The following is a 22,548-nucleotide window of genomic DNA, read 5'->3' as shown; positions in this document are numbered from 1 at the left end:
TTGACACCACACAGCAATTTCTGACATGCACGATGTTTAATGACCTGTGCATTTGCATCAGTATTCACATTAATTTAACGGGCTGGTAATGGTAGTGGGTGACATAGCAGAGGGTTATTAATTTCACTGGTAGGCCGAACGTATGCCAGATAACACAGTATACATATAGTGTACCTACAGTGTTCAGTTTTGTTTTGAACTAATTTGCATAATAAATATATTTTGCTCTTGGGTCATTCTACAGACACATCCACTTTTCTATCTGTCCATAAGTGTCCATTGGTGTTACACATAATAAAGGAAACACCAGAGACGTTTTTAATGGAAAAATGCATTTTACAAAATGGCTGCTACAGAGCATCAAACCACATGTTGTCAGTCAAATATCCACTGGAATAGCAAATTTAATCCATTTGTCTTCTATTTTTTCAGTTACATAAGAATAAAGTCGGTCACACCAGTGACTTCAGCTAAAAGCTTCACATGAAATCATGAGCTAAATGAGAATCTCTGATAACTGAAAGACACAGTGGACTCACCATGTGCTTTTCTTCATAGATCCTCAGAAAACGGGTAAAAGGAAGTCAAGTGATGTCATCGGTGTGGTTTTTATTTCAATAGTCTAGTCTGATTGTGTCTTTGTGGATCTAGAGAAGGCATATGTTAGGGTTCCAAGAGAGGAACTGTGGTACTGTATGAGGAAGTCAGGTGTAGCTGAAAAGTATGTTAGGGTGGTGCAGGACATGTATGAGGATAGTGAGACAGTGGTGAGGTGTGCAGTTGGAGTGACAAATGGTTCCAAGGTGAAGGTGGGGCCACATCAGGGATCAGCTTTGAGCCCCTTCTTGTTTGCAATGGTGATGGACAGGTTGACAGATAAGGTCAGGCAGGAGGCTCCATGGACCATGATGTTTGCAGATGACATTGTAATCTGTGGTGAGAGTAGAGAGCAGGTGGAAGAGAATCTGGAGAGGTGGAGGTTTGCACTGGAGAGGAGAGGAATGAAGGTCAGTAGAGATAAGATGGAATACATGTGTGTGAATGAGAGTGAGGCAGGTGGAAAGGTGAAGATGCAAGGAGTAGAGGTTGTAAAGGTGGATGACTTCAAATATCTTGGGTCAACCATCCAGAGCAATGGACAGTGTAGAAAAGAGGTGAAGAAGAGGGTGCAGGCAGGATGGAGTGGGTGGAGACGGGTGTCAGGGCTGATGTGTGACAGAAGGATAGCAGCAAGAGTGAAAGGGAAGGTTTACAAGACAGTAGTGCATGCTGCTATGATGGATGGTTTGGAGACTGTGGCTCTGTCTAAAAGACAGGAGGCTGAGCTGAAGGTGGCGGAGATGAAGATGCTGAGATTTTCGTTGGGAGTGACAAGGCTGGACAAGATTAGAAATGAGCAGATCAGAGGGACAGTGAAGGTGGAGCAGTTTGGAGATAAAGCCAGAGAGGCCAGGTTGAGATGGTTTGAACATGTGTTGAGGAGGAACAGTGGATATATTGGTCGAAGAATGTTGGAGATGGAGCTGCCGGGCAGAAGGAGAAGAGGTAGATCTCCGAGAAGGTTTATGGATGTAGTGAAGGTGGACTTGGAGATGATTGGTGTAAAAGTAGAGGAGGCAGTGGATAGGGCAAGATGGAGGCAGATGATCCGCTGTGGCGACCCCTAAAGGGAGCAGCCGGAAGAGGAAGAAGTCTAGTCTGATTGAGGCCATTTGGAATACAATTTCTATCAGATTGAACGAGGTGGGTAATCCTCTAAACAATCTGTTAAACAGGAGAATAATATCCGTGTAAACGTCTGTATCCGATTACATTCCCTATCGGAAAGTTTAGGTCTGTTCTGCATGTGCGCTGCATCATAATGAGAGTTCACACCATTCAACACAGCGGAGCAGAAACTGGTCTGCAGAGGAGACGAAGTTCATGCTCTGATCTTTAAAAGACATCGGCGGGACGGATGTCCAGCTTATGTGTCTCAGAACACGACGTCTTCCTCTCGGCCTTCCTCCTCGTCAGCTCATCTCACCCTGACTGGACTTGCATGATGTTTGCTGTCATAGTGATGATTACACTAAGTGATTGTCCATGTATGCTTGTCATTTTAGATCGGATTACTTGTAGTGAGCATGTAAACGGAGATTTACCATCAGATTGTTTAAGTGTGCATTTAAACATCTCAGTCTAAATACAATCGGATTGGCAAAAATCTTTGCATGTAATCACAGCCAGTCCAAATTGAAGAAACGTAGAACAGTGGTGGTTCACAGGAGTAGCCACCCTACCAAAATGCATCCAGGATCACAATGACCCACTCATTTAGGACATTACATAAGAGCCCAGTTGAACATCTAAAGAACTGCAGGCCTCACTTACCTCAGATAAGGTCACTATTAGATAAGAGACTGGACAAAAATGGTATCCACGAGAGCAGCTAAAGGCACAACCAGTTACTAAGTTACGTTCAAGGTGCAATTACTTTTTCACATAAGTGAGTGTTTCATTTTTTTCCTTCAGTAAATGAATTGACCATTTAAAACACCTTGTTTTTACGCATTTAAATCAGGATCTGAAACCATTTTGGTTGAAAATTATGCAAAAACAGGAAATCAAATACTTTTAATGGCAGTGTGGTTGAAAGACACTTCTCTCTGCAGACCTGTCTCGCACATGGCTTCCAGATCAGGCAACACAGAAAGGTATAGAAAGGGGTTCTCAATCAGTTTAGACGAAACCTGTATATATAAGCTTGAAAGTAAAAATATACTGCTGTGTGAGCTGCCCCATAATTAGAAAAGGGGAAACAACTCTTAAAATCAACTAATTAAAACAGACAAAAATATATGACCTTGTGTATATTTTTTGTATATATATTTTTTCATTATTAAATGAATTTCCTGTAAGGTTATCACTTAGTGTTACAATGAAGTCACTTTTAGATCACAGTTGGACTATCAACAATACCTCTATATGAGATTTTCTGATAGCTTTTCTAAAACTTTCTCAACTTTAATGAAGTAAAACAAAACCCAAAGCAAAGTAAATCTTATTTGTTTTATATACTACATTATCTAAAAAGTAAAGAATATTAAAAAATGCAAACAATTAATAAAAACAGTGCTTTTGGTTTTGGCAATGCTCCCTTCCTGTTCAAATTCTTATTCTCACTGCTTTTCCATCATCACAATAAAATAAACAAACCAGTCTTGGTTTCTGTAGTTACTGTACTCATTCTTGGTTGCTGGCTGTACTTCCTTCTTTTTGGATTATGATGTGTCTGTCAACTCTGATCACCTGTTTCATGACCTCTGGCCTGTACAATAATCATAAGCCTCATCGGTTTAATCATCACAGGCCTCACTGAGTAAGAAAATAATGTGATTTGAAAACAAGACTAAAGCACAAATGTCTAAAGTTGTTTTAGTTAACCTAAGAATTCTAAATTGCAACAGGCAGACAACCACACCTGATCCACTTCATCCGGTTCAGCAGATTTGGTAGTTGTGTATGAGCAGCAGAATCACCAAACTGTGCTGGACCTCAAGGACAGGACTTGGTTTATATTTATGTTTGATTGGGTGGTTGGTTAGTGTAGTGGGTAACATCTCTGCCTTCTATGCTGTGGACTGGGGTTCAATCCCCACCTGGGTAAACACTCTACACTATACCAATAAGGTAAGGTAACACCACCTTTGCCTACCTGTGTAAAATGATCAAATTGTAAGTCGCTCTGGATAAGAGTATCAGCCAAATACCGTAAATGTTGATAAAAGAATTATAATAATAAATAAATGCTAAATTTATCATTTCCAAAAAGAATTTCATATGCTGATTTTTCTGACCACAGGACTCTTTTCCACTTCACTTCATTCCATCTTAAATGTGCTCTGGCCCAGAGAAGGTGGTGGTGTTTCAGAATCCTGTTTTATATATCGTTTCTTCTTTATATGGTGGAGTTTTAACTGACATTTGTTTATGCAGTAACAAAATGTGTTCATAGACAGTGTTGTTGTGTGTTGGGTGTTTTATTTTTTATTTTTTTGGAAGTGCAGTGATTTCCACTACAGAATCATATCAGTTTTTAATGCAGTGCTACCTGAGGGCCCAAAGATCTCAGCCAGCAAATACTGGCTTTTGGCCTCGTCCCTTACATAGAGATTTCTCCAGATCCTCAAAATTCTTTTCATGATATTATGAACTGTAGATGATTTTAAAATCCCCAAGTTCTTTGCTAATTTACATTTAAGAAACGTTATTCCTAAATTTGCCAGTGCAGTCTTTCACAATAGTGAACCCCTCCTTATCTCTGCCTCTGAAAGACCCCGCCTCTCTGGGAAACCATACCCATTCATGTTACTGACATGTTGCCAATTAATCTAATTAGTTGTGAAATATTCCACCAGGTGTTTTTCAAGCATCATTCAACTTTACCAGCCATTTGTTGCCCCCATCCCAACTTTTATTAAAACGTATGGCTGGCATCAAAATTCAAAATGGGCATATATAAAAAAAAAAAAAACTCACTTTCAACATTTGATATGTTGTCATTTTTCTATATTCAATTGGTGTTTCATTGGTTTGCACGTAATTACACTCTTTTTTATTTACATTTTGCACAGTGTCCCTTCTGTGAATGCTTGGAGGTCACCATGTGGTGGTATAGACATTGTTTGGGTGATCAGAGAGTCCTGCAGGTAGTTGGACCATAGAGTAAAGTGGAGCAGCTCTGGTGTCCCTAATCTCCTCGTAGTCACTGGCAGAGTGAGAAATCTGGGAAGAGATAAAAACAGTGATAAGAAAACACAGAAGTTCAGCACTAAATGTGTCTTGTTGTGACCACAATGTTTACCTATTGTGCATCTGAAATGAACATTTGATTTGCGCTACTAGGCCCACATGACCGGCTGTTACTGGTGTCCTCACAAATTGCAGAGTTACGAAGGTGCAGCAAAATAGTGAAGCCATAAATAAGCTTGAGACAAAGAAGAAAATGACGGTCCAGTGACGGCGAGGAAGTTCTTTCTCAGTAAATCATTTAAGAGGGGTCTGGGCCGGATTTATTCTGAGGCTCCCGGCTGCATTTTTTAATGTTGGTTGAGGATCTGAAACATCTACACCGTGTGTGTGTGTGTGTGTGTGTGTGTGTGTGTGTGTGTTTTCCCTTTAGAATGACCCATTTAGAATGACTGATGTCCTAAATGTAAAGGAGCTCAGCTCTGAATCGGGTCTCAAAACATATCTCTTTAGATCTGCATATAACTCCTAACTCCAATCACTCTGTTTTATTAATTTTATCAATTTTTATTTTATTTTCATTTATTTTATTTTATACTTTGAGTGTTATCTCTTGGTTTTTACTATGTTTTTTACTGTGTTTTATTGTTTTACTGTTTATTTACTATTATTATTGTCTCATTTTATGTAAGGTGACCTTGAGTGTCAGAAATGCGCTGTCAAATAAAATGTATTATTATTATTATTATTATTATTATTCTGATTGGTTGCATCATATTGTGCTTCATTCAAAAAGCAATCCAGACTGAAATGCTGCTCATAATTTCTGTGTGATTGGCTGAATGGGCAGATGCATGTTAATGTAAATATTGTTTTTTCATGACATCAGATTCTGTTTGTGCAGTTTACTGTCCATATATTGACTGTGAAGTGTTTTTAACTGTAACAACACTGTTCATGGTTATCCATGATCTGTGCCCTTTAAAGTACTTCACTTTTAACTTAACATTTTTAAACATAAAAATGATAATTCTAATGGCACATGATGTCTTTTTTTCTTGTTCTGTTTTTCTTGTTGTCACTGAATTTAACATATTGGAAAGAATAAAATATAAATTGTCTGCATTGTCAAAAACTGAATGATAGTCGTTAATCACATCGAGTAGTTTAATGAATTCCATTCCAAGTACATTAGAAATGATTTACATTTCCAGTAAACGATAGTATTGGCACATTCATTTGCTGTACATGTTTTGAACAAAACTTGTAAACCTAACTTTCCATGAAACTGCAGATAATGTAAAATGACAAACTTTTGTCAGTTACAGTATTAACTGTATGGCCAAAAGTATGTGGACAGCCCTTCTACTTATTGACTTCAGGTATTTCAGACACACTCATTATTAACAAGTGTATAAAAACAAGTACATAGCCATGCAGTCTCCATAGAGTGGGAGTAGAATGGATCATATGTGTTGAGAGCTTCATGAAATGGGTTTCCAGCAGCTGCACACAAGCCTAAGATTACTATGCTCAATGCCAAGTGTTGCCTGGAGTGGTGTAAAGCTCCGCCACAGAACAGGAGCAGTGGAATCGTGTTCTCTGGAGTGACAAATCATGCTTCACTACCTGGCAGTCTGATGGATGAATCTGGGATTGGTGGACGCTAGAAGAATGTTACCTACCAGAATACATAGTGCCAACAGTATAGCTTGGTGGTTTCAACCCCACCTCAACCCCTTCACTGAACACCTTCATGATAAACTGAAATGTAGATTGATGTGGAATGAGAGTTCCTGGCTCACAGTGTCTGACCTCACAAATGCTGTTTTGACTGAAATGGGCACAAATTTTTCCAACTTCGCAGAAGAGTGAAGGCTCTTATAGCCAAAAAGAGGGGACCAACTCCATATTAACACCCATGCTTTTGGAATGGGGTATCCAACAAGCTCATACATTGTGTTGGTCGTGTGTCCACATACTTCTGGATATAAAGTGTACTGGATATTGCTTTTACTAGTATTACATTCATATAACTCTTGGCAGGGTCCCTGAAACCCACTGGGTTAATACAGCCCACATACACACATAAACAAAGATACTCACAGCTTTGTTTTCCTTATTCCCACTGTTCAGTGAAGAGGTGGATCCTATTGCACATAAAGGGACACAATATCAAAACAAACCAAATGTAGAATTGAAGAAATTTCTTCTTAAAAAGCTCTAGACTAAGAGTCTAACGTTCGCCAGTGTTTTCTTATCTGGGATTTGTTCTTAGGTAAGAACAGAATCTACACACTCAAGGGCACAAAGGTATTTGCAGTTCTGCGCTTTAAGAACACGTCAAGAATCTGAGACTTTTTCCTAGGACTTTTTCTAAAAACTCAGGAAGATATTGGAGAATGAGGCTGTGTGTGTGTGTGTGTGTGTGTGTGTGTGTGTGTGTGTGTGTGTGTGTGTTTAATTATTCTTTATTTTAATTTTTTTGGCAATTTTAAACTAAACAACTAAACTATACCCTTTGCTTTGGACAACCAATTTATTGAAATGGACAAGATTTCACTCGGAGGGGATGAGGCAGCAGTGGAGCGTGAAAACTCCGTCACAGAAAACGGAAGTTAGGGATGAATATTTACAGCCTGTTGGACTGGAAAGAAGAGGAGATTCAAACACAGTGCTCCTCTTTGGTTATGTCTACAGTCGTCAAAGTTAACCTGTTAGCAATGTCTTAATGTGGCAAATGATGACTGGCACTAATATTTTTTCACATTTTTTTTTGTTTTTACCACTTTTTAACATTAATCTTTAAATCATCTGTAGTTCCAGACTGAGAACTCATTTGTAGTTGTCCTGTTCCATTACAGCTTTTAAAATGCAAGAAGATCCACTGATGGAAATAATCAAATTTATTTTTGTAAGGGCCGCTAGCCACCAACAGAGGGTGAAGGTGGCGAGGCACCACAAGTTCAGTGAACTCCCTTTGTCTGCCCTTTCTTGACCTTTTTATTGCCATTCATTGCAGTGCCTGTGCAAATAAGACACAAGTAAGCGATCGCAATAATCACACAACATAATAACAGGGACTGTTGCGTGTCCACCCCAACCAAATTGGGTGCAGCTGTGCACAAACAGGACCATGTGGATCTCAAATGCTTGGCTGTGCTCTTCTCTCCACCAATCTGAATGGCTGATTTCTGCTGAGGGATGGGCCTTGGCAGGTAAAAGTACTCGCCTGTGGCCAGTCATGGAGGGGGCATTTAGCGTGTTTGAGACTCGTAGTGGAAAAGTGTCCTACTTTAGTTGTGAAGATGTAGTCAGTAAGTCTCTTGTGCACTTTCTCTAGCTCTCTCTTTATTTTCTCCCCTCTCCAGCGCGAGGAGTGGACGGCCAAGTTGGGCACGCCTATACATATATGCATACACAGTAGTGGTTGGATTGTTTAGACACTTCAGGTATTTTGGTGAGGATTAGACTCGGCTAGGCAGGTTAGATTTGTTTCTTTGGTTCATTTCTCTGGCACCGTCCATCGTCCACCCTTGCAGTTGGTTGGGCTCCATTAGCTCATGTTTTTGCATACTAAACGATTAGTCAACTTTTTTTTCTTTTGATCTATATTTAGTTTCTGCTCAGCTTATTGCCCCATATCTCTGTCCATAAGTCATGCTCTTGTATCATACACTTTTGCGTGTGAGAAACAAAGTAAGTCGTGAATGCAAATGCCGCTACTGTGAACTTGTGTCCTTCCCTTCCATCTTTCATTACATGCAATGTTATTCCCCCTCTTCCACTAGCTACATCTGAGGGGAACGTAACGGACATATCCAGGATATAGTAAGAGACAGTAACTCCTTCTAAGCCTCTTCTACTCTCTTAATGGTGGTTCTTCAGTGGTTCTTTAGTAATTTGTAAATACACAATTCCTTAAATTCAACATGAACTGTTTATGTTCAAATGATTATTGTCTACACACTTTAAAAAAGTCAGCAAAGTGACCAGCACATATTGCTATGCTACGGCAGCACATATACTAAAATTGGATCGATACAGAGAAGATTAGTATGGCCCCTGCGAAAGGATGACACGCAAATCCGTGAAGCGCTCCATATTTTGGGCAGTCATGGGCTGGAGGTTAGGGATCTGGCCCTGTGACCGGAAGGTCGCCGGTTCGATCCCCAGCACCGACAATCCATGACTGAGGTGTCCTTGAGCAAGACACCTAGCTCCCAACTGCTCCCCGGGTGCCGTGGATAGGGCGGCCCACCGCTCTGGGCAACTGCTCACTGCCCCCTAATGTGTGTGTGTGTGTGTGTGTGTGTGTGTGTGTGTGTGTGTGTGTGTGTGTGTGTGTGTGTGTGTGTGTTCACTAGCGTGTATGTGGTGTTTCACTTCACGGATGGGTTAAATGCGGAGGTGGAATTTCCAAGTTGTGGGATCAAAAAAGTATCACTTAATAACTTAACTTAAATGGGTCATGAAAAGTTATGTTTGTGTGATCTCTACCTCGTGTCTGTTTGTGTCTCCGTTGGTAGACGATCATTGCTGATCCTCCAATCAGCAGCAGAGCCACGCAGACACTCACAGAGATGATCACAGAGAAATCTGGAGACAAAAGACACAGAACAAATCCATTTTACACACAGGATACTTTTTTATCCATGCGCATGTGTGCATGTTGCCTGTTACGGTAGCTCCCGTTCATGTTTTTTCATTTTAATCTTAACTTGTATTTATATTTCTAACAGTTTATTTATTTGACGAATAGAGAGCAGAGAGTCTTGGTCTGTTCTTTCGCCGTGTAAGTGCTTCTATCACTCTCCTGGTCCACTGCTGTGCAGCAGCATGGCCACTTTGTTTACACCCAGGATGGGCTGATCGCGCTGCAGTCGGTCGGCATGGCGACCAGGACAACTAACATCCCCAAAGAGCTTTGGAGATGGACGCACAGGGGATGCAGAGGGGGAACAAACCAGCGCACGGGGAAAGCGAGGATGAGACGGCGGTGTTTTTGCTTAATTAGACGTTTATTTTGTTTTCGATTATTAATCTGTTTATGAAGCCGCTGCACTTGTTCCATAATTTTGCTTTATGTGAAAGACTTGCTTGTGCTTATATCCACCTGCATCCTGGCTCTACCAGCTCGAAACACATCCTGGTAGCCAACGTGGGATCGAACCCTTCAGTAGATAGTTTTCCTCAATTGTTTAATGAAAAAGTAAAACATGAAAACCACCTTTTTAGCTGTGACTTCACAATTTTACACAAATTAATAAAGTAAATAATAAGGAATCTCACCAGTGACCTGCAGCTGAATCTCTGTGAAGAGGGATTCATAACTGACTAGCATCCCGTGGCTCCACACTCCACAGTAATAAACTCCTCCATCATCTTCTCTCACATCACTGATTCTCACACTGAGAACTTTAGAGCTTCTGTCATCAGAGATGGAGAATCGGCCTTTCTGAGTCTCTGAGGTTCGGATCACTGAAGTAAAATGTTCCCTCTGAAGTTTGTAGAGGTATTTTGTCTTTTTCTCAAACTCCTCTGGATATGAACAGCTGATGGTGACCGTCATTCCCAGATAACCAGTCACAGTCTTTGGTCCCAAACAACACGGATCTGTATCATTTAATAAAGACAAATTATCAAATATATTTATTCAGTCATTGAATCATTTTAATTATTTATGTCATGATATCACCTGATTTCTAAAATCTAGACTCTTTCTCACCTCTGATCACTGTCAGGTTCACAGTGTGATTCCACCCTCCAGTCTCTCCACACTGATATGATCCAGCGTCCTGTAAACTCAGTGGTCTGAGGATCATCTCTAATTGTCCAATGAAGTTGTAGCCATAGTAGTCACACAGAGAAAATCTCTCTTTTTGATTCCATCTTTTCTGGCCTTGAGTGACTATTTTAGTTACACACTGATTTTGTTTTATTTCACAAATATATTTGTCATTACTTCCATAAAGATGGTGCTGGCAGTAGATTTTAATGCTTCCTCCTGAGTAGCCAATCACATCAAAGCAGCCCACTGGACCTGCAAATCGAAATTATTATAATTTTCATATTTAAAATCTGAAACACTTTATTCCAGCAATGAAAAGAGTGCTATTTTTCTGTCAAAAGTTTAAATGAGAAAAACTGACCTGACACCAGGTGAAGGGTGATGATGAGGAAGATCATCATGAGATTCGCAGATGGTCACACAAACCCCCAACTGCTATCAGTTGTACTGCTCTTGGTAATGTGATCTGCTCAGTGTTTTTCTGGATTGTGTCATTTAAGTTCCTGTTTATGTGCAAGTTGCCCTGCGTCACAGCTCATCCCACCAGCATCATTGACCATAAGTTAACGTTTTGCGACATGTTATTCTTGTGCATGCAATGTCTGAAGAAAGCTTCTGGTTAGGCTAAGAAACCAGACAGAACAACATTTTGACTATATATGCTCACTGTTGACTTTACACCTAACATGCATCTACTCTCACTGTCCATTTTGCCATATCTACTCATCACACAGATACACTTTGTAATTCATCTGTTTCTTTGTTAGTCCCCTATTTTTGTATCACACTGAGTGAGGATTGATAGTCACAATTCTTATGTTAGTAGTTGGGGGCGAATTAAAAAGAGAATGTGGTAAACAAGGAAAGTAACCGGTCATTGGGGGGATCGAACTCTCAATAAATGCATTGCCAGACTGGCATGCCACCAAGGAGGATTATGCTTTGCTAACTAAAGACTTAAAAAGATGACCTTGACAAAGAGCTCTCCAGATCTGAATCCAAAAAATTATCTTCCATAAGCTCACCCTCGCCTCCCCCTAAACAAAGAGAGTAAGACTTACTCAAGAAACTTTTTTTTTTTTTATGTTTACGCTGGAAAACAAATTTTAGAAAAGCAAAAACTCGAGATGGATACGGACTGAGTCAGGGCAACGTGCGGGGCAGTCATGGGCTGGAGGTTGGGGAACCAGCCCTGTGACCAGAAGGTCGCCGGTTTGATCCCCTTGGCTGACAGTGCATAACTGTCGCTTGAGCAAGGCACCTAACCCCCAACTGCTCCCCGGGCACCGTGGATAGGGCTGCCCACTGCTCTGGGCAAGTGTGCTTACTGCCCCCTAGTGTGTATGTTCACTAGTGTGTATGTGGGTGTTCCACTGCACGGACAGGTTAAATGCAGAGGTCTAATTTCAGTGTGAAAACAGTGACAAATGGTTGTAAATTCTATTCCTGAATTCAAGACTGCACACTGAGCAGCGTGTGAGCCCTCATTAAGTAGTTCCCACAGCTGCTATTGCCTAGCCCTAGTTACTGAGCCCTCGCTAGCAGCTGAAGGTGGCCTAGCAGGTTGCCTGGACATTACATTATTTGAGTGGTGGATCATCTCAGCTCTGCAGTAACATGTTAATGTTTGTTGCACTAGTATAAGTGGATTAGACGCAGCCGTTTTTCTGGGGATTTGGCTGGCCTGTGTCTGAGTCACTGACTGACAGACTGATCATCTGTCCTTTACACCCATTGCTGAAATGTGCACACCATTGTGTAACTAGGATCTTAAAGAGCCAGTAGCAATCAGTAAGTGGGCCCAGCACACAAAAATTACTTTTAATTAATAAAAAAATTACAATGTAATTCGTTTGTATGCTGTCTGATATAGTTATCAAACTATTTCATGTTCTCAAAGCTTTGTGATTATTGTTTATCTTTTTGTACTGATTCTAATGAATAAATAGCTAAATAAATAGCTTTATACCTTAATACTCTCAGTATTATCTGATGTATTTTTTAGTACTATTTATCTTAATTTTATATGCTTTCTGAATGAGATTATTAGGAATGACTCCTTTTGTGAGGCTCTCAGTTGGATTTGTATTGAATGTATTGAATTGTTTGCTTGGTCTATGTTGAGTAATTTTGATGATGTGAGACTCATGTGACAGAATATTTTAGGCTGCACCTGGAAGCACTAATTTTAAAACATGTCCACCGTAAAGTAAAAAGATTTAAGCAGTTATAATCTCTTGCTTATTTAACTATTGAGTACAGGCCTCCATGCTGTATTCGAATCAGTATTATTTATGATCAATGTGTATAAACATTGTCATTATATACATCACAACTGAGACTGAACTGAACCATTTATGACAATTTCAATATTATTGTTGCTCATTTCATTATCATTGCTTTCATTTTTTTTATTTTATTTATTATTATTGTTGTTATTAGTTATTAGTATTATTGTTGAATTATTGTATCAACAACATTAGTAAAGACAACAAAACTGCAAGAGCAGTAAAAACTAATAATAAATTACACATGTTTACAAAAAAAAAAAAAGATTGGTCGCTTTTCTTTGGAGTCAAAGTTTCTGTAGTTATTGTTGACCATTGGCCATACTATTTCCTGCTGTTGACTCACTGTATAATAAAACAATCAGATGTGAGAGGTGCAGTTTTCTGCCCTGCCAGATCTGCCCTGGTCAATTGTAAGTGCTATTATTTTGAAGTTTAAGCATCTAGCAGCAACAACAGTTCAAGAGTCTAGGCTTGGCAGATGCCAGGAAAATATTACCTACTGAACCTGGGTGTAACGCCTGGGAGCGAGGAGGCGGACGCAAGTGCAGAGAAAAGCAAGATTTATTGTGTTCAAATCCAAGGTCATGGTCGATACAGTCACCGGTCGTAGAGCCAACATGTATCAATGAGATTGATGGGCAGACATAACTCAAAGAACACACAAATATCCAACATCAACCAATCAGCACAAAGACCAACATACATCCATACAAAGACCTGCAACCACACAGGGGAAAACACAGGGCTGATATACAACAGGGTTAATGAGGGACAGGCAGAAACACAGATGCAAACAATCAGGGGTGGAGTCACAAAACAAGGGGGCGGACTGGGAACCAAAACAAAAAGCACATGGACTAGACCAAAACACAAAACAAACATGGACAGGGCTGGAAGGGGCCAATCGTGACAGTAGTCCCTAAAAAGTGTTTGTGAGCTGTGATTTTTGCCTGACATGGTTTCAGTAAGTACTGAAGAAGGGTGACCAAATTTTGCAGATTTCTTATTTTAATTTTCTATTTTTAAGGTTGATCAAATGTATCTGATTTTTTTGTAGCTTTGTTTACAAGTGTTGTGTTTGCATTTTTGTGAGTGGAAATGACATTTTTGCACATGTTTCTGCCCTGATGTCTTGCAAATGTAAATAAAAGTAGCATTACTCATGTCACAATGAATCGCCTTGAATAGATACTGAAAAATTTACTACTTTGCTGAAAATAAAGTTTATTTAATACATACAGTACAATGCAGCTATAAGCATATGACAGAGGATTAGAAACCAAAACAAACTTATAAATATCACAACAAAACCATACAAGAACATGAATCAAGATTATTGTAAAATAGTAAACAATATTAAAATCAGCAGAATACATGAAGGATAAAAGAAAAATGGAATAGAAATAATAGAAACAATAATATGAATCATACAAGTGTATATAAAAACATGGAATTTAGGGAAAACAGCTTACAATAATGTTTTAAGCGGCATCTTAATTTTGCACTGAATGTAAATGCTTAACTAATATATATATATATATATATATATATATATATTTTTTTTTTTTTTTTTTTTTTTTTATTTTGGTCCATTAAGCAGGTCTGCAGAGAGAACAGCTCTGAGTGTATAGAGACAGACAGACAGTCTCCGATTTATTATGGTGCTAAAGAGACCGGAAGACATATAATTATGTAATTATGCAATAATTGGTGAGGTATGTGCCGCTTGCATTACACTGTTATCACTTTGCTTCAGGAAAAGGGTACTGACTAGGGAAATGTTGATCCCCTGAGCTACAAACAATATCAGTGTACTTTCTAACGGTACAGCATGGTACTTAAGATCCCATTATGTATTACAAAGTAGCTTTTGAGGTACGTTATGCTCACTTTGCTAGGGGACAGGTGTATCTACTCAATGCAACTAAAAAAACTGTACTATGAGGCAATATCTCTCACTTTCCTAAAGTACACTGTGGAAAGCACATGTTAATCTATGCAACATACAGCAAATATGTACAATTTTCCACTACAATGTAACTATATTTAATTCTATTTTAAATTTATTACAGACAAGCACATCATTATTTCTGTCAATACATTATCAGTAGTTTTAGGACATTTTTGCCTAACCATAATAGGGTCTAACATTTCGTAAACCACCTTAGAGGGGTTTAGACTGGTTGATGTTGGGGTTAAGATTCTGGTAAACTGAATCTGATTGGTTGGTGTTAGGATTTAGGCTCTGGTAGACTGAATCTGATTGGTTGGGGTTGGGATTTAGCCTCTGGTAGGCTGAATCTCATTGGTTGCTGTTGGGGTTTAGGCTCTGGTAGGTTGAATCTGATTGGTTGGTGTTAGGATTTAGGCTCTGGTAAACTGAATCTGAGTGGTTGGGGTTGGGGGTGAGGTTCTGGTAGAGTGGACTCGTAATGGTGTTCGGATTTACAGAGGAATCATTTTCATAGTCCCCAGCCTGAAGTGAGAAGAACATACATCACGATATTTTTTTGGCAACATCCATATTATTATGAACAGAAATTCTGATCATTACACAGATCACCGCGAAAGGTCAGAGGCTCCTGTGTGGAATTTTTGTGCCAAACTATAATTTGTAAATCATTTTTGCACAGAAAATCCTTTTTTAAAAACACATAACTTCATAAAACATGTCCACACTTCTAGCATAGAAAATGTAAGACTTTCTTAGAGCGTCTAATGTACATTTTATGGGTGTGAGCTGCTTCTGCCAATGAGAAGAGCAGCTTGCCTACAGTTTTGCATAATGTCTAACTCTAACACTGAATCTAATGTAGCAATTTGTAAGAAAGCAATAAAAATGTTCTGTCTTTGTAGAATATCTGACTTGAGATTAAGATGGTGAAGATGAGGAGGATCTTAATTCTGAGATTGACTGATGATAATTAAATATTCTCTCGTTCACTGATCAAAATTGTGCAACTCTTGGGAACGTGCTGTGGTATGTGTCCGTTTTTAAGATTGTCATTCAGCTTCCTCTTTCTCTGTAAAGCCTCAGAGTTGCTCAATATCCCACAGAGTTGCTCACAGCCCACCAACATCACTGTCTACATACTAAATTAAACTCAGAGTAAAATGCTGTGGACCTACAGTAAATAAAGTTCTTAGTTAGTCTAAGACATACAAGATACAAAAGCTTTAAGAGTTTCTTTCACTGGAACTAAGGGGCCGAGCCCAACTCCTGAAAAACACCCCCACACCATGATCCCCCCTCCACCAAACTTTACACTCGGCACAATGCAGTCAGACAAGTACCGTTCTCCTGGCAACCGCCAAACCCAGCCTCGTTTGCCAGACTTGGATGGCTTGGATGCAGCTGCTCGGGCTTGGAAACCCATTCCATGAAGCTCTCTACGTTGTTCTTGAGCTGATCTGAAGGCCACATGAAGTCGCTTCCACTTTGTTTTAATCCCACTGACAGTTGACTGTGGAATATTTAGTAGAGAGCAAATTTCATGACTGGACTTACTGCACAGGTGGCGTCCGATCACGGCACCACGCTGGAATTCACTGAGCTCCTGAGAGCGACCCATTCTTTCACTAATGTCTGTAGAAGCAGTCTGCAGGCCTAGGGGCTCGGCTTTATACACCTGTGGCCATGGAAGTGACTGGAACACCTGAATTCAGTGATTTGGATGGGTGAGTGAATAAGTTTGGCCATATATTGTTTATACTATCGCGTTCAGGAAATGAGTTTGGGGTTTGTTATGCTGAGAGGCTCTAACTGTGAAGGGCAGTAGTGGGAGCCTCCATGCTTGGGGTCTGTTTGTGACTCAGCAGGGGAGGGATTCAGGGTTGAGGACTAAACATGTGTTGATGTGCTGCTCAGGTTAGGGGGGAACTACGTTAGCATTCGAACTATGTGTGTAAGGTGAACTGTGGCTGATACAGCTCAGCAAAGCACCCAACTATGTAGTTGTGTAAGCGAGTATTGTTTTTTTGTTTATATGTCTCTGTCTCTGTCCCCTCACAGGTGCACCTGCTCTAGTCAATCATGTGAGGAGGACTAACCAATCAGAGGCCTAGCTGGTGCAGTTGGGGGAGGAGCCTACACTTTAAAAAGAGGCCTTTAAGCTGGCAAAAGAAAGAAAGAACTGATCATGTGTGCTGTTTTAGTTTGTGTTTTAATCTCTTATGTTGGGAGTGTGCTTTGTTTTTGGTATTTTGTCTGTGTTTCTTTTAATGTAGTTTGAAACACTTTGTCTTTTATGTTAGAGGAAGTACTTCAGTTGTGGTATTTGTGCACTCGTAATATTATATATTGAACACTCGTAAGTTTGTTTCGCAAGAGATTGTTTGAACCACGTGGGGTTTTAAACAGGTAAGAGGGGTGCGCCTATACATCCGCACCACGTAGATGTCTGCTCTGTGTAGCTTCCAAGGTCAGAGGGAAAAGTACACCACCCTATGTACTTTTGTTTCAGAGTAGGTAAGTGTGGCTAGGTTTTTTGTTTTTTTTCCTTTGGCGCCGTCTACACTTTGATTCTTCCAGTGTGGTATTAGCTATCATAGCACTTCAGTTGTAATGTGGTTTGTTTTAATAAAGTGGCGTCAAAAGCTCTATATTGGTCTGTTCCCAACACTTCTAACCCACTCTCACCAGTTCAGAATTGTAATTATTTATATATAATATAATTTAGTGTGTGGCCTGTAGACAACTGTCATACTCAATTTTACTCATAGCTGCGATGCAGTGTCACCAAAGCACTGCAGTAACACTGACGTGGTGGTAGTGTGTTGGTGTGTTGTGCTGGTACGAGTGGATCAGACACAGCAGTGTTGCTGGAGTTTTTAAACACTGTCCACTCATTGTCCACTCTATTAGACACTCCTACCTAGTCAGTCCACCTTGTAGATGTCAAGCCAGAGATGATGGCTCATCTGCTGCTGCACAGTGCAGTTTAGGTCACATACACATAAATATAAAAAAGCCTACATAGGCGAAGGAAGTGAGTTTTAATGCTGCTATTGCAGTTTGAAGTCATCAGTCTCACTCTGGCAATTCCTGTGATGACACTGGCGTCATGTTGTGCTGACATTTGTCTTTCCTTCGGATTTCATCAGTGTTGTGGAAGGAGGGGAACCTATTGCTAGACTTGCCCATGCTTCCTGGAATGCACAGTTGATTTGGGCTTTTATCCCAAACTAACATGACTTTTCCGATACCTAAAGAAAGCTATGCAAATGCAGTGCTAAGTTGCATATCTATTTACAAAAATGTTGAGACACTGTTCAGGATGTAAATAAAATGACCACTGTCTGAATCACTGACCACATGTCAGATTACACACAGCGGAAAAAGACTTTGGGTGAAACATCATGTTTTGCATTGCGACATCGCTGTATGACAAGATCTGACCACCAGTTCTGCGGGACTTCTGTGTTTATAGCCTAACGGAGAATACATTTTAGTGTAGATGTCAAAATATTCCAAAAATAATCCAATTTTAGAGCCTTCTGTGTCAAAAGGAAGAAACATAAATACATAAATGTAAGATAAAACGTCCATTGTGCTTATAAGCTACGGGATATTAGCCTTGTAGATCCACCGCCAGCAAATATACAATACATTACAAAATTGTTTTATTATTGCTAACATATTCACAGTTAGCACAATGACACTGTTTAGGCCGCACCATGAGTTATATTGAGGGGGGGGAAGAGAGGCAAAAAGTTTGTGCAGACTGTTCAGACTGTTCAGAGGGTATTTTCTTGTGGACTGGGGAACAACTTCTTAAGTGGAGCATTATTTTCAAACTGAAATCGTTCGTCCTGTCCGTTTTCCCTACGTGAACAGTCAGACTTGCTTTTTTACATTTACTTAAATTACGAGTAAGGTAGGTTTGTCGGACTTTCGTTTTTTATACAGCTTAATTGTCTAGGTTAAGCCTTCAGTTGTCAGTAGATTTATTATTTAACAAATATGACTGATTAATCGCGTTTAAGTGCCCATTTCCAACTTAAATAACGTTAGCACATTTTCAGCAAGCTAGCTAGCCTGCAGACTGTTCAGAGGTAACCTAGCTAACCTAGCTAGCAGATAGCATATACCTTAAAGCAGCAACTAGGTTTTCAAACGTTTTGTGGTTATTATCATCAACCACACAATATAAAGGTAAAATGTTTAATTATTCATTTAACAGACCCCCAGCCAACGTAGTTGAGGTTAGCTTCTTGTTCGAATTTTCCGTTCCACCTTAAATACTGCGGCCCGAGGTGCCAGAATGTAACTGTTGCACCACTTATGGTAGAACAGAGAATTCGAATAAGAAGCTGGGACCCGTTATTGAGCGTAAACCCGAGGGAAGACGTCGCTGAAGTTAGTTGCATTCCCTGTTCCACCTTAAATGGTGCAGCAGTTACACGTTACTTTCTGACGCCTCAGGTTTAACGAGCACAAACCCGAGGGAAGACGTCGCTGAAGTTGGCTTCTTATTCGAATTCCCCGAATTTTCCGTTCCACCTTAAATGGTGCAGCAGTTACATTCTGACGCCTTAGGCACCATGTAACTGCTGCACCATTTAAGGTGGAACGGAAAATTCGAAGCGCTTGAGCTTTACCAGCAAACTGGTAAGAAGCTTCAGCCTCACCCCAGCCACAGCACGTTACCCAACAGAAGCTATTTAGCCATATTTTAGTGCATGTTGTTAGCTAGTTAACATTAAATTAACTGTTAACTTCTTTGGGTTAAACCAGCCCCTAAAGTATGAAGGCAGGAAAAAAACTTGTTCTGTCAATTTAATAGTCTGTTCCCCTTAACTTAATAAATCGCTCTTATTTTCACTGTAATGACCCGTCCATATAATTTGGTCTAAATGGCCAAATACTTTAAAATTCTTAAAAGAGACGGTATTTTAAGTGTACTAAATGTTGTGTAGTTATGCAGTCAGACAATATAACACGTGTTGATGGACAGTTTATGAATCCTGTAACTGCTCACTGATCAGTTTCTGACCACACTGGTGCTTTTGGTGGGTTATTTTTGTGGTGGAACTAGGGCTGGGCGGTATGATCAAAAATATTGTATCACAGTATTTTTAAAGATTTAGATGGTTTCACAGTATTTTTATTTTGATGATTTTATTACTATTTTGCATGTCTAGGACTTTATAAAGGTTTATAGCTCATTAAATTTTGAAGAGCATATCTAAATATAAAAACATTTTAATTGCTTCATGTTAGGGCGATATGAGAAAAAAATGACTAAATTCATAAAACGTTTGTATGAGAAATGTTTGCTTAAATTTGTATGGAATTTATGCATGACCACAAAACCTTTCATGTTTGTCTCCAAAGACCAAATGTCTGCTTGAAGATGGATATGATGGTTGGTTAGTGTAGTGGGTAACACCTCTACCTTCTACACTGTAGACTGGAGTTCACTCCCCCACCTGGGTAAGCCCCCTACACTATACCAATATAAGTCGCTCTGGATAAGAGCGTCTGCCAAATGCTGTAAATGTAAATGTAAATGTAAATATGACACTGATGAAGAGGCCTTTGTTCCCAAAAAGAAGGTCTTACCTCAAGCCCCCAGAATAAAGCAACCATTTAAAAAATGCACTGTATCAAACTCTCCTGGTTTACAAGTGCACCCAAGCCCTGAAGCTCAGAGACAAAGCAACTCTGCCTCAACTCTGTGGCACCAAATATCTCCAGATCCATTGCTGTACCATGCAACTTCTACATCAACTTCAGCAACATCATTGTTGTCAGCAGCCTCACATAAGGGCCTAGAAAATTCATCTGAAAGGCATGGAGAAAATACTCTTTGGACATCCCTGCGCCAGGCTATTGACCTATCAGGCGACCCACAAACTCCTAGTCAAACACCTGGACAGTTATGGCAAGACAACAATTATGAAGGACAATCATGGATCCAGAATCATCAAATAAATTTGTGGCATCAAGAATCACCTATAGAGTCTCAGCGCCAGGCAACTCCATCGGTATGGCAGCAGGAATCTGCTCCAGTGTCAACCAAGGAAACACTCAAGCTTCAAAGGCTGAGAAATGTCTCTGTTTGTGAACAGAAGTGTGCATGTAAGAATTTTTATCTTTGTATATTTTTTTTCCCCATCCAGTCAGCTTATACTGACTATATGTTAATTTTGTAGATTCGTTGAATGCTCTAATAATGTTTCTTCTAATGGTGTTTCAGCACTATTGCATGACCTGTTGATAAAGCAGGAAATAATAATTGAGCAACAGAGGAACTTAATAAGGACGGTCCAAGATCTGAAGACCACTAGCGCTAGGGAGAACACGGCTGCCTGTGAGGACACAATTGCTTGTGACATGAATCAAAGGCACCTTCCTATTGAAGACCTTCCTTCACTGATGGCTCTGGAAAATGACCTCCGATCATCTCCAGACAAGAGGAAAAAACTTGTAAACAGAAATTTGTTTTACATAGTTTTCCCTTTTGAAAATGTGTTTTATTATTTACAGTATTTGCTAATAAATCTGGGGCTTATTGGTGGTGCTGACATCAAAGACACTGTCTGGCGCATTTTGAAACAGACGATTAAAAATGATCTAGCTGAAACTGTCAACTGGCGAGGCGTGAATGGGAAAATAGGTTTTCAAGGCCTGCAGCTGAAGAATGTTGTAACTGGTAAGTGGTGATGTTTTGTTGAAGTTTTTAATGGAGAATACCTCAGACAGTAACCGTTAGTATTGGACCTGACTATGAGATCCCATGTCCTCCCAGGTGTTGTCCCCTCCCATTTTCTCTCTTAGTTTGGAATATGTTTCTACAACAAAAATGAAGAAAAGATTGTATTGTCTGCATAATCTTTTTTTCTGAACCACCTGCTAAAGCCATGTGATAATCCCACAATGTATCTGTATGCAGGTTAAAGTGCTAGTATGATTGTCAGAAAAGGTGCATGACCAATTTATCTTTAATATGGGTTCATATAATTTGTAAATTTTTTTTTTTACTTGAACTACTGTGGAAAAAATAAATGTATCAATAATTTGTACGAATCACTTTACATTGTTCTGTGCCCATCTGCTAGAAGCTGTAAGAAGAAACACAGTATGTTCCCAGGCCACTGAGATGGAGGTAGAGCGAGTCATTAGAAGATGGTTTCATCTGGCTTGTGATCGGGAGGGCGGGAGGAAGAGAAGAAAAGTAGAAAATGCATCAGGACAAAACAAAATGTAATGGACACACCGCCACACTGGAGAGTGTGTCAAAATGTCCCACTGGAGACAGCAGTACTGGACCTGCTCTTAGTTAGCTTTTTTCTAGCTAGCTAATTACTCTAGGTGCTCTCCCCTCTCTGTCTATTCCAGAGCATTGATGTAACTCTCTCACCCTACTGCTTTGTGGGAGAGGAAGATATGTCTGGAGATAAGTAACAATGTGGAGGAAAGCTTGCAAGGTGTTTACTGGTTTAATTCTAAGCAGGATAAGTTATTGCATTCTTACACTATCCACTGTGTAAATTAGTTAACATACAAAGTTACAACCATATAACCATTGGTTGTGTTTTTCAGTATTGTACGTAATACGGTATGTTAATAAAGGCTTTGTTTTTGAGTTCAAGTGTAGGGACTTAATTGTACAAATAGACCCAAATACTATAAGCCTGGCAAATTTTTAGTTTGCATTTGGGCCAGTATTGGCTCTGCAGTGGCTTAAATATGGGTCTTCTGGCTCAGCTGTGGTTACGTTATGGCTGTAT

At 39.8% G+C, this 22,548-nt stretch overlaps 1 protein-coding gene and 1 non-coding gene across 2 annotated transcripts; one reads left to right on the top strand and one right to left on the bottom strand.

Moving 5' to 3' along the window:
* Positions 1-4,097: 4,097 nt before the first annotated feature.
* On the bottom strand, positions 4,098-10,970 carry LOC108412162. Its single transcript, XM_017684082.2, has 6 exons — positions 10,884-10,970; positions 10,460-10,774; positions 10,024-10,347; positions 9,232-9,330; positions 6,838-6,881; positions 4,098-4,767 (listed from the first exon to the last, which is right to left on the bottom strand). Exons 1-6 carry the CDS (start codon positions 10,921-10,923, stop codon positions 4,642-4,644), a joined length of 948 nt encoding a protein of 315 aa, XP_017539571.1. The 5' UTR covers positions 10,924-10,970; the 3' UTR covers positions 4,098-4,641.
* Positions 8,739-8,841, top strand: LOC119264856. The gene has a single exon (XR_005131255.1). It is a non-coding gene; the product is annotated as a U6 spliceosomal RNA (small nuclear RNA).
* Positions 10,971-22,548: the final 11,578 nt, after the last annotated feature.

Source organism: Pygocentrus nattereri, chromosome 12, assembly GCF_015220715.1.
Source record: "Pygocentrus nattereri isolate fPygNat1 chromosome 12, fPygNat1.pri, whole genome shotgun sequence".
NCBI lineage: Eukaryota > Metazoa > Chordata > Actinopteri > Characiformes > Serrasalmidae > Pygocentrus > Pygocentrus nattereri.
The sequence above is the reverse complement of the archived record's forward strand: the minus strand, read 5'-3'. Positions and strand labels throughout refer to the sequence as shown.

What these genes read in the sequence shown, in the direction of transcription:
- LOC108412162 (XM_017684082.2), bottom strand. Translation starts at nt 10,923, where the DNA reads ATGATGATCTTCCTCATCATCACCCTTCACCTGGTGTCAG. An exon ending in GAGACACAAACAGACACGAG is followed by an intron (nt 6,882 to 9,231) that starts GTAGAGATCACA and finishes TATGTGCAATAG; the next exon opens with GATCCACCTCTTCACTGAAC. An exon ending in GGAATAAGGAAAACAAAGCT is followed by an intron (nt 4,768 to 6,837) that starts GTGAGTATCTTT and finishes ATCTCTTCCCAG; the next exon opens with ATTTCTCACTCTGCCAGTGA.